Source organism: Salvelinus sp. IW2-2015, unplaced genomic scaffold, assembly GCF_002910315.2.
Source record: "Salvelinus sp. IW2-2015 unplaced genomic scaffold, ASM291031v2 Un_scaffold4193, whole genome shotgun sequence".
Taxonomy (NCBI): Eukaryota; Metazoa; Chordata; class Actinopteri; order Salmoniformes; family Salmonidae; genus Salvelinus; species Salvelinus sp. IW2-2015.
The window spans coordinates 26,621-38,368 of record NW_019945464.1 but is presented as its reverse complement, the minus strand read 5'-3'; the positions used below and the strand labels follow the sequence as shown (position 1 = coordinate 38,368).

Sequence of the window (11,748 nt, the reverse complement as noted above, 5' to 3'; positions counted from 1 at the left end):
ATGTTGACGCTGCTTTATCAATCCATCGACTAAAAATTAAACAGTTGACTTATTCTAATGTGGACGCTGCTATTAATCAATCGTTAAGACTAAAACATTAAAAACAGTTGACTTATCTAATGTTGACGGCTGCTTTATCAATCCATACGACTAAACATCAAAAGCAGTTGACTTATAATAATGTTTGACGCTGCTTTATCAATCCCATACGACTAAACCATTAAAACAGTTGGACTTATCTAATGTCGACGCTGCTTTATGCATCCATAAACGACTAAAACAGTCAAAACAAGTTGACTTATCTAATGTTGACGGCTGCTTTCAATCCATACGACTAATACATTAAAACAGTTGACTTATCTAATGTGACGGCTTGCTTTATCATCCATAAGACTAAACAATCAAAACAGTTGACTTATCTAATTTGAGACCGCTGCTTTATCATCCATACGACTAAACATTTAAAACAGTTGACTTATCTTAATGTTGACGCTGCTTTAATCAATCCATAAAGACTAAACATTAAAACCAGTTGACTTGATCTAATGTTGACGCTGCTTTATTAAATCAATCCATACGACTAACAATTAAAACAGTTGACTTATCTAATGTTGACGGGGCTGCTTTATCAATCGTAAGATAAACATCAAACAGTTGACTTATCTAATGTTTGAGCGCTGCTTTATCAATCCATACGACTAAAAACATCAAAAGACAGTTTGACTTATCTAATGTTGAGCGCTGCTTTAATCAATCCATTAGCGACAAACATTAAAATACAGTTGACTTATCTAATGTTGACGCTGGCTTTATCAAATCCATAAGAACTAACATTAAAACAGTTGACTTATCTAAATGTTGACGCTGCTTTATCAATCATAAGACTAAACATCAAAAACAGTTGAATTATCTAATGTTGACGGCTGCTTTTATCAATCATACGACTAAACATTAAAACAGTTGACTTATCTAATGTTGACGCTTGCTTTATCAATGCCATAAGCAGCTAAAACATCAAAACAGTTACTTATCTAATGTTGACGGCTGCTTTATCAAATCCATACGACTAAAACATTAAAACAGTTGACTTATCTAAATGTTGACGCTGCTTTATCATCCGTAAGACTAATCATCAAAACAGTTGACTTAAATCTAATGTTGAGCCTGCTTTATCAATCGCATAACGATAAACCATCAACAGTTGAATTATCTAATGTTGACCGCTGGCTTTATCAATCGCGTAAGACTAAAACATCAAACAGTTGGACTTATCTAATGTTGACGCTAGCTTTATCATCCATAACGACTAAAACATTAAAACAGTTGACTTATCTAAAATGTTGACGCTGCTTTATCCAAAATCCATAAGACTAAACATAAAACAGTTGACTTAATCTAATGTTGACTGCTGGGCTTTATCAATCATAAGACTAAAACATCAAAAACAGAACAGTTGACTTATCTAAATGTTGACGGCTGCTTTAATCAATCCGTACGAGCTACATCAACAGTTGACTATCTAATGTTTGACGCTGCTTTTATTCAATCCATAACGACTAAAACCATCAACAGTTTTGACTTAATCTAATGTTGACGCTGCTTTAGTCAAATCCGTAAGACTAACATCCAGTTGACTTATCTAATGTTGAGCTGCTTTATCAATCCATACGACTAAACATTAAACAGTTGACTTTATCTAATGTTGACGGGGGCTGCTTTAAATCATCCGATACGACTAAAACCATTAAAACAGTTTGACTTATCTATATGTTGAACGCTGCTTTTATCAATCCCATACACTAAACATCAACAGTTCTTATCTAATGTTGACGCTGCTTTATCAAATCCATACGACTAAAACATCAAACAGTTGAACTTATCTAATGTTGAACGCTGTTTTTTTTTTTTTTTTTTTTATTGGCTTTATCAAATGCGCGTAAGACTAAACATCAAACAGTTGACTTATCTAATGTTGACGGCTGCTTTATCAATCCATATCGAAGCTAAACATTAAAACAGTTGAACTTATCTATGTCGACGCTTGCTGTTATCAATCCAATAACGACTAAAGCATCAAAAAAAACAGTTGACTTAATCTAGATGTTGACGCTGCTTTAATCAATCCATAGCGACTTAAACATTAAAACAGTTGATTATGCTAATGTTGACGGCTGCTTTAATCAAATCATGCGATAAACATCAAAAGCAGTTGACTTAATCTAATGTTGACGCTGCTTTATCAATCCATAACGACTAAACATTAAACACAAAACTGTTGACTTAATCTAATGTTGACGATGGCTTTATCAAATCCATAACGACTAAAAATCAACATTGACTTATCTAAATGTTGAACGCTGGCTTTATAATCAATCCATAAGAACTAAAACATCAAAAACAGTTTGACTTAATCTAATGTTGACGGCTGTCTTTAATCAATCCATACGACTAAACGTCAAAAACAGCTAGAATATGCATATAATTAGTAGATTTGGATAGAAAACACTCTAAAGTTTCCAAAACTGTTAAAATAATGTCTGTGAGTATAACAGAACTAATATGGTAGGCGAAAACCTGAGAAAAATCCAACCCGGAAGTGGGAATTCTGAGATTTGTAGTTTTCAAGTGAATGCCTATCGAATATCCAGTGTCTGTGGGGTCAGATTGCACTTCCTAAGGCTTCCAGTAGATGTCAACAGTCTTTAGAAGTTGTTTCAGGCTTCTACTGTGAAGGGGGAGAGAATAAGAGCACTCAGAGTAAGTGGCTCAGCTGAAAGCCATGAGTTGTTTATCGCGCGTGGCCGTGAGCGCGACGTTCGTTCCCTTTCCTTTCTAATGAAAACGGTATTGTCCGGTTGAAATATTATTGAATATTTATGATAAAAACACCCTAACGTTTGATTAAAAACATAGTTTGACATGTTTCTACGAACTTTATTGGAACTTTTTTGACTTTTTGTCTGGATGTTGTGGCTGCGCTTTGTGCATATGGATTACTGAACTAAACGCGCAAACAAAAAGGAGGTTTTTGGACATAAAGATGAACTTTATCGAACAAAACAAACATTTTTTGTCTAACATGGACTCCTGGGAGTGCCAACAGATGAAGATCATCAAAGGTTAGTGATTCATTTTAACGCTATTTCTGACTTTTGTGACACCTCTCCTTGGCTGGAAAATGTCTGTATGGTTTTTGTGGTTAGGCGCTCTCCTAACATAATTGCATGGTGTGCTTTCGCCGTAAAACTTTTTTGAAATCGGACACTGTGGTTGGATTAACAAGAAGTCCATCTTTAAAATGGTGTATAACACTTGTATATTTGAGGAATTTTAATTATGAGATTTCTGTTGTTTGAATTTGGCGCCCTGCAATTTCACTGGCTGTAGGCCAGGAGTTCCGCTAGCAGAACCCCCTCCCCAGAAAGGTTAAGACAAATGCTCTGGATAAGACCGTCTGCTAAATTACTCCAAATGTCAAATGTAATTATAAACTGGGTGGTTCGAGCCCTGAAAGCTGATTTTCGGACAACTGTGGTATATCATACCGTATACCACGGGTATGACAAAAACATGTATTTTTCCACTGCTCTAATTACGTTGGTAACTAGTTTAAAATAGCAATAAGGCACCTTGGGGGTTTATTGTGATATATGGCCAATATACCACGGTTAAGGGATGTATCCAGACACTCCGCGTTGCGTCGTGCATAAGAACAGCCCTTAGCCGTGATTTATTGGCCATATACCACATCCCCTCGGGCCTTATTGCTAAATTATAACACAATTACTATCATGCAACAGTTCAGATCAATATCAATCACAAACAACTGTGATGATGTAGTAGGGTCTTCCTGTATATTAACACAATACACAGACACATTCACACAGGGACAAATGAACACACAAGTTGAACTTACAAAATCGAACAGGGCTCTTTGATGGGTTTCAGGAATCTTGCTGATACAATGATTCGACTCTGGGGCACCGGTTTANACACATCACAGTCATTCAGGAACAAGAAGAAGAATGCACACATCACAGTCATTCAGGAACAAGAAGAAGAACGCACACATCACAGTCATTCAGGAACAAGAAGAAGAAGACGTTATAAACCAGATCTAATCTTTCGTTGACAATGAAACTCACAGGGCGAGTTTCCCAGACACAGATTAAGCCTAATCCTGAAAAAAAATAAAAAAATTGATTGGAGAATCCCCATTGAGTATGCTTTTTTTTCAGTCCTGGACRAGGTTTAATCTGTCTGGGAAACTGAGCCCCAAAAGTTGATGAAACAGATTAATAATTGACTTAATAATCGATCAACATCTATTTAAGTGAAACCAATGACGTTTGGTACCTTCGTACACACCCCAGGATTCTCAAACCCATTTTGTCAGTAATCAGCTCCAGAACCCTGTCGTACTGGCCCAGTATCCGTTGGGGTATCAGCAGCCTTAACGCTGGGTTCAACACATCCCCATTCGCTACCACACTGCCAAGAGAATCAGAACTCTTCACAATCAGAACACATAACATACTCACTACGACTGTAGTAACCTGGCTGGCTCACCTAGCTATCTTAAGATGAATGCTCTGGATACTGGGTGGTTCGAGCCCTGAATGCTGATTGGCTGACAGCCGTGGTATATCAGACCGTATATCACGGGTATGACAAAAACATGTATTTTTACTGCTCTAATTAAGTTGGTAACCAGTTTATAATAGCAGTAAGGCTTTGTGATATATGGCCAATATACCATGGTTAAGGGATGTATCCAGACACTCCGCGTTGCGTCGTGCATAAGAACAGCCCTTAGCCGTGATATATTGGCCATATACCACACCCCCCCGGGCCTTATTGCTAAATTATAACACAATTAATATCATGCACCAGTTCAGATCAATATCAATCACAAACAACTGTGATGATGTAGTAGGGTCTCCCTGTATATTAACACACTACACAGACACATTCACACAGGGACAAATTAACACACAAGTTGAACTTACAAAATCGAACAGGGCTCTTTGATGGGTTTCAGGAATCTTGCTGATACAATGATTCGACTCTGGGGCACCGGTTTAGCCTGTGGATAAGGCTAAAAGTAGAGGAGAGATTTATTTAACTAGGCAAGTCAGTTAAGAACAAACTCTTATTCACAATGACGGCCTACCGGGGAACAGTGGGTTAACTGGCGGCCTACAGGGGAACAGTGGGTTAACTGGCAGTCTACCGGGGAACAGTGGGTTAACTGGCAGTCTACCGGGGAACAGTGGGTTAACTGCAGTCTACTGGGAACAGTGGGTTAACTGGCAGCCTACCGGGGAACAGTGGGTTAACTGGCAGTCTACCGGGGAACAGTGGGTTAACTGGCAGCCTACCGGGAACAGTGGTGTAACTGGCAGCCTACCGGGGAACAGTGGTTAACTGCAGCCTACCGGGGACAGGGGTTAACTGGAGCCTACGCGGGAACAGTGGGTTAACTGGCAGTCTACCGGGGAACAGTGGGTTAACTGGCAGCCTACCGGGAACAGTGGGTTAACTGGCAGGCTACCGGGGACAGTGGGTTAACTGGCAGCCTACCGGGGAACAGTGGGTTAAATGGCAGCCTACCGGGGAACAGTGGGTTAACTGCAGCCTACCGGACGTGGGTTAACTGGCCTACCGGGAACAGTCGGTTAACTGGCAGCCTACCGGGGAACAGTGGGTTAACTGGCAGCCTACCGGGGAACAGTGGGTTAACTGGCAGCTTACCGGGAACAGTGGGTTAACTGGCAGTCTACCGGGGAACAGTGGGTAACTGGCAGCCTACCGGGGAACAGTGGGTTAACTGGCAGCCTACCGGGGAACAGTGGGTTAACTGAGCTACCTGGAACAGTGGTTAACTGGCCTACGGGAACAGTGGGTTAACTGGCAGCCTACCGGGAACAGTGGGTTAACTGGCAGCCTACCGGGGAACAGTGGGTTAACTGGCAGACTACCGGGAACAGTGGGTTAACTGCTTGTTCAGGGAAGAACTACAGATTTTTACTTTGTCGGCTCGGGATTCAATCTTTTTTTTGTGAACTAACACTCCCACTTGCTCCCCCACCTTACAACTCTGACCTTGCTGATAACTACTTTATTGAGGACAAATGTACTTTACTACGACTGTGATATGTGGTTGTCCCACCTAGATATTTTAAGATGAACGCACTAACTGTAAGTCGCTCTGGTAGACCGTTGCTAATCCCTAACAGTCCATTTTTTATTTATCTTTATTTAACTAGGCAAGTCAGTTAAGAACAAAATTCTTAGTTCTGAATGCAGGATAAATGGAGTTAGCCCTGAGTTAGCCTGGTTAGTTCTGAATGCAGGATAAATGGAGTTAGCCCTGAGTTAGCCTGGTATGTCTGAATGCAGGATAAATGGAGTTAGCCCTGAGTTAGCCTGGTATGCTGAATGCAGGATAAATGGAGTTAGCTCTGAGTTAGCCTGGTTAGTTCTGGAGGATTCATTGCCATAGAAATGTCCCTGGCTAAAAGGTGAGCCACGTTCGTTTGACCGGTTATCCTGAGTTGAACCCAAGAGTTGATCAACGTTACGTCTCTATCTCCTCAGACCTGCTTGGTAGGATAACCCTCTGGCACTACTTRGTCATGTCTGCTCCTTTGTTGTGTGTTCCTAATGTTTACATTCTTTATCTCCCTTTCAGACCTCCAGGTCCTTGTTCCCCACATCCTTGTTCAGCACATCCTGGTTCTTCACACCCTGGGTCTGCACATCGTTGTTCTCCACATCCTGGTTCTCCACACCCTTGTTCTCCACACCCTTGGTCTCCACATCCTTGGTCTCCACATCCTGGTTCTCCACACCCTTGTTCTCCACACCCTTGTTCTCCACATCCTGGTTCTCCACATCCTTGTTCTCCACACCCTTGTTCTCCACACCCTTGTTCTCCACACCCTTGTTCTCCACATCCTTGTTCTCCACACCCTTGTTCTCCACACCCTTGTTCTCCACATCCTGGTTCTCCACATCCTGGTTCTCCACACCCTTGTTCTCCACATCCTTGTTCTCCACATCCTGGTTCTCCACACCCTTGTTCTCCACACCCTTGTTCTCCACATCCTGGTTCTCCACACCCTTGTTCTCCACACCCTTGTTCTCCACATCCTGGTTCTCCACACCCTTGGTCTCCACACCCTTGTTCTCCACACCCTTGTTCTCCACACCCTTGTTCTCCACACCCTTGTTCTCCACATCCTGGTTCTCCACATCCTGGTTCTCCACACCCTTGTTCTCCACATCCTGGTTCTCCACACTCTTGTTCGCCACATTCTGGATCTCCACACTCTTGTTCGCCATATCCTTGTTCATTGCATTCTGACCGATGTGCCATAATGGCAGAAACAGTCCTGAACCTAGCCTACAGTCCATGATGGCAGAAACAGTCCTGAACCTAGCCTACAGTCCATGATGGCAGCAACAGTCCTGAACCTAGTGTGTACAGTCCATGATCGGCAGAAACAGTCCTGAAACCTAGCCTAACAGTACGCATTGCAGCAAATAGTCCTGAACCTAGTGTACAGGATCCCATCGGTTGGGCAGCAACAGTCGCTGCAATGAGCCTACGTCCCTGGGGGGCAGCAACAGTCGCTGGAACCGTAAGGGCTTACAGGCCCATGGGGTGGCAGACACAGTCCTGAACCTAGTTTAAACAGTCCATCGGGCGTGGCGAGCGGAGACAGTGGCTGGAAGACCTCGCTAGCTGTACAGTCCAGATGTGGGTGGCGGAGCGGAACAGTGCGCTGAACGCTAGTTTAGCAGCCGGCATGGTGGGGCGGGCAGCAACAGTCGGGGCTGACCTATTGTGACAGCCAGGGTGCGGAGCAGAGGCAGTGCCTGGACGCGTGAGGCTTACAGTCCATGGGTGGCAGCAAGGCCATCGTGAACCTAGTTTGACAGTCCATTGGGGCATCAACAGTCCTGAACCTATCGCGTAAGCCGAGGTCCATGGTCGAGCAACGAGGTCCTAACCTAGGGGGGGGCGCTGACGGAGTTCGCGTGATGGGGGTGGGGGGTCGCAGCAATGCAGTCGGGCTGAAGGCCTGAGTTGAGCAGTCCGGGGGGGGATGGTGGGGCACAGCAACAGTCCTGAACCTAGCCTTACAGTCGTGTGGCAGCAACAGTCCTGAACCTAGTTTACAGTCCATTGGTGGCCAGCAACAGTCCTGAAACCTAGTTTACAGCCATGGTGGCAGCAACAGTCCTGAACCTAGTTTACAGTCCACTGGTGCAGCAACAGTCCTGAACCTAGTTTACACCCAGGTGGCAGCAACAGTCCTTGAAGCCTAGTTTTACAGTCCACTGTGCAGCAACAGTCCTATTAACCTTAGCCTACAGTCCATGGTGCAGCAACAGCCTGAACCTAGTTTACAGATCCATCCTAACCCTACTTCCTCTTAAGTGTGGCGGGCAGCCAGGTTCTGAGTGTTGTTGAGGCCTCTGTAAATTGAACCAATCAGAGACATGACAGTGGTGAGTGTGGCTCTCATAAATAGACTTGCCTATTAAACCTCACTAGTCATGATTAGAACAGAAATCATGCAGTGGCTGTGTGGCAATGCACCCTATTCCCTATATAGTGCCCTACTTTTGGGAGAGCACTATGGTCCCTGGTCAAAGGGGTGCCCTACATAGGATTGCAGTGCCATTTGGGACACACCTGTGCTTGTGGCTGCTCCTCTGCAAATAAACTGATGTAAATAAAACCTTAGCGCTTGACAAGTGGCTACGGACGTGTGACGTCAGTTTTCCACCGCTCCGTGTTGGTAAGATATATCTGAGCACTCTGCGGCCAACGATGGTTGATTAAAGATGCCATTCCAGATTAAGATGTATTGAAGGAGGTTGATTATCATCATTACATTAGTAATTCATAGTCACTGATCTCCAACAAAGTGATTATTCACAAACCACAAAGGAGGGACTAAACACTGGTATTCACCTCACTTAGCTGCTCTTCTCAACAGCACTGAACATGTTACATGCACACCAATATCTGTTATTATTCAGGTTACCACGTTTACATGCACACGAATATCCTTATTATTCAGCTAACCTGTTTACATGCACACCTATATCCTGTTATTATTCAGGTTACCATGTTTACATGCACACCAATATCCTGTTTATTATTCAGGTTACCATGTTACATGCCACACCACCATCCTGTTATTATTCAGGTTACCACGTTACATGCACACCAATATCCTGTTATTATTCAGGTTACCATGTTTACATGCACACCCATATCCTGTTATTATTCGGTTACCATGTTACATGCACACCAATATCCTGTTATTATCAGGTTACCATGTTTACATGTACACCAATATCCTGTTATTATTCAGCTAACCATGTTTACATGCACACCAATATCCTGTTATTATTCAGGTTCCATGTTTACATGCACACCAATATCCTGTTATTTTCAGGTTACCATGTTTACATGCACACCAATATCCTGTTATTATTCAGGTTACCATGTTTACATGCACACCAATATCCTGTTATTATCAGTTACATGTTTACATGCCACCATATCCTGTTATTATTCAGTTACCAGTTTACATGCACACCAATATCCTGTTATTATTCAGGTTACCATGTTTACATGCACACCAATATCCTGTTATTATTCAGGTTACCATGTTTACATGCGACACCAATATCCTGTTATTTATTCAGGTACCATGTTTACATGCACACCAATATCCTGTTATTATTCAGGTACCATGTTTACATGCACACCAATATCCTGTTATTATTCAGGTTACCATGTTTTACATGCACACCAATATCCTGTTATTATTCAGGTTACCATGTTTAACATGCACACCAATATCCTGTTATTATTCAGGTTACCATGTTTACAGCACACCAATATCCTTGTTATTATTCAGGTTACCATGTTTACATGCCACACAAATATCCTGTTATTATTCAGGTTCATGTTTACATGCACACAATATTCTGTATTTCAGGTTACGATGTTTAGCATTGCACACCGAATATCTCTGTTATTATTCAGGTTACCATGTTTACATGCACACCAATATCCCGTTATTATTTGTCATAATCAGGTATTCTGTTTTTGACTTGATGCATATAAACATCATATCCCGTTTACAATAAACCCCCCCAAAAAGCTTGTATCCGGTTATGAGGTAAATAAGGTTCCTGGGATATGCTATTTCCGACATTTGGTAGGCCATATTGTAATTTCTGACATTTGGTAGGTCATATTGTAATTTCCGACATTTGGTCGGCCATATTGTAATTTCCCGACATTTGGTCGGCCATATTGTAATTTCCCGACATTTGGTCGGCCATTTGTTTGTCAACTATAGTTAAGATACATGCAGCTTCTATTCTGTCATAACTTGTTGCCCCAGAAGACTAAATAAAGTAGTGCTCACCAGAATAATGTCTTACATTGATAGAATGGATGCATTAGTAATCTAGTTAACATTGGTAAAGTTGTTTCGTTTTAGGCACCGGGGAGAAAACTCAATAACTCCCAGAACAGTGGAAAGATCAGTCCCATGCAAAATGTCCAACTGTCACCAGTTTGACCGGTTTTAAGGGAAATGAAAAGCTGTAAAAAATGATAAAACACGTTTCTGATAAGACTTCAGTTGGTCTCGGATGCATATTTTATGTGGTTGAAATAGTGTCTGCTTGCATAACAGAGTCAAAGACGACACATTACACGGGAATTCACATTGTCTCGAGATGCTGAAATAAATCATATTTCTCAACTCCTGTTCCCGGGACTAAATTAACATGTGTTGTATAATTTTACTGCAAAAAAAAATCCTAATTGTGCAGGAGTTAATACTATATTACTATACATGTGAGAGGTTATTGCCCTACAGTCAGTGTCCATGTTTAAGTTACTAACCCATTTAACCCAGATGAACTTAAATGAGGAACATTCTGATCAGTCATGTGTACAGGGATACTCATGAGCGGGATATCAAAGGTGCATCTTATCCCGAATAAGACCTTAAGCAAGATATGAGCTACTACCCAGAATACTGTGCGAATGTAAACGTGGTGACTGGCATTACACCTTTCATAGCTGATTCTTCACAAACAGGCACCCAGAGACCAGGGCTTCTCAAACAGGCAGCCAGAGACCAGGGCTTCTCAAACAGGCAGCCAGAGACCAGGGCTTCTCAAGCAGGCACCCAGAGACCAGGGCTTCTCAAGCAGGCACCCAGAGACCAGGGCTTCTCAAACAGGCACCCAGAGACCAGGGCTTCTCAAACAGGCACCCACAGAGACGCAGGCGCTATCTCAAACAGGCACCCAGAGGCCAGGCTTCTCAAAACAGCACCCAAGACCAAGGGCTTCTCAAACAGGCACCCAGACCAGGGCTTCTCAAACAGGCACCAGAGGCCAGGCTTCTCAAACAGCACCCAGAGCCAGGCTTCTAAACAGGACCCAGAGACCAGGGTTCTCAAACAGGCACCCAGAGACCAGGGCTTCTCAAACAGGCACCCAGAGACCAGGGCTTCTCAAACAGGCACCCAGAGACCAGGGCTTCTCAAAACGGCACCCAAAGACCAGGGCTTCTCAAACAGGCACCCAGAGACCAGGGCTTCTCAACAGGCACCCAAGACAGGGCTTCTCAAAGGCACCCAAGAGCCAGGGCTCTCAAACAGGCACCCAAGGACCAGGCTTCTCAAACAGGCACCC

The 11,748-nt window shown here is 42.8% G+C and overlaps 1 protein-coding gene across 1 annotated transcript in view; it reads right to left on the bottom strand.

Annotated features, from left to right (window-relative positions):
* Positions 1–4,356: 4,356 nt before the first annotated feature.
* The window catches only part of LOC112077006 (doublecortin domain-containing protein 2-like), a gene marked incomplete at its 3' end in the record, with an annotated part of 10,079 nt that continues 2,687 nt past the window's right edge, over positions 4,357–11,748 (bottom strand). Inside the window, exons 3-4 of the mRNA XM_024143618.2 lie at positions 5,010–5,098; positions 4,357–4,491 (exon numbers count right to left, since the gene is read on the bottom strand). Coding sequence (XP_023999386.1) covers positions 4,357–4,491; positions 5,010–5,098 — 224 coding nt within the window. The remainder of the gene's footprint in view (positions 4,492–5,009; positions 5,099–11,748) is intronic.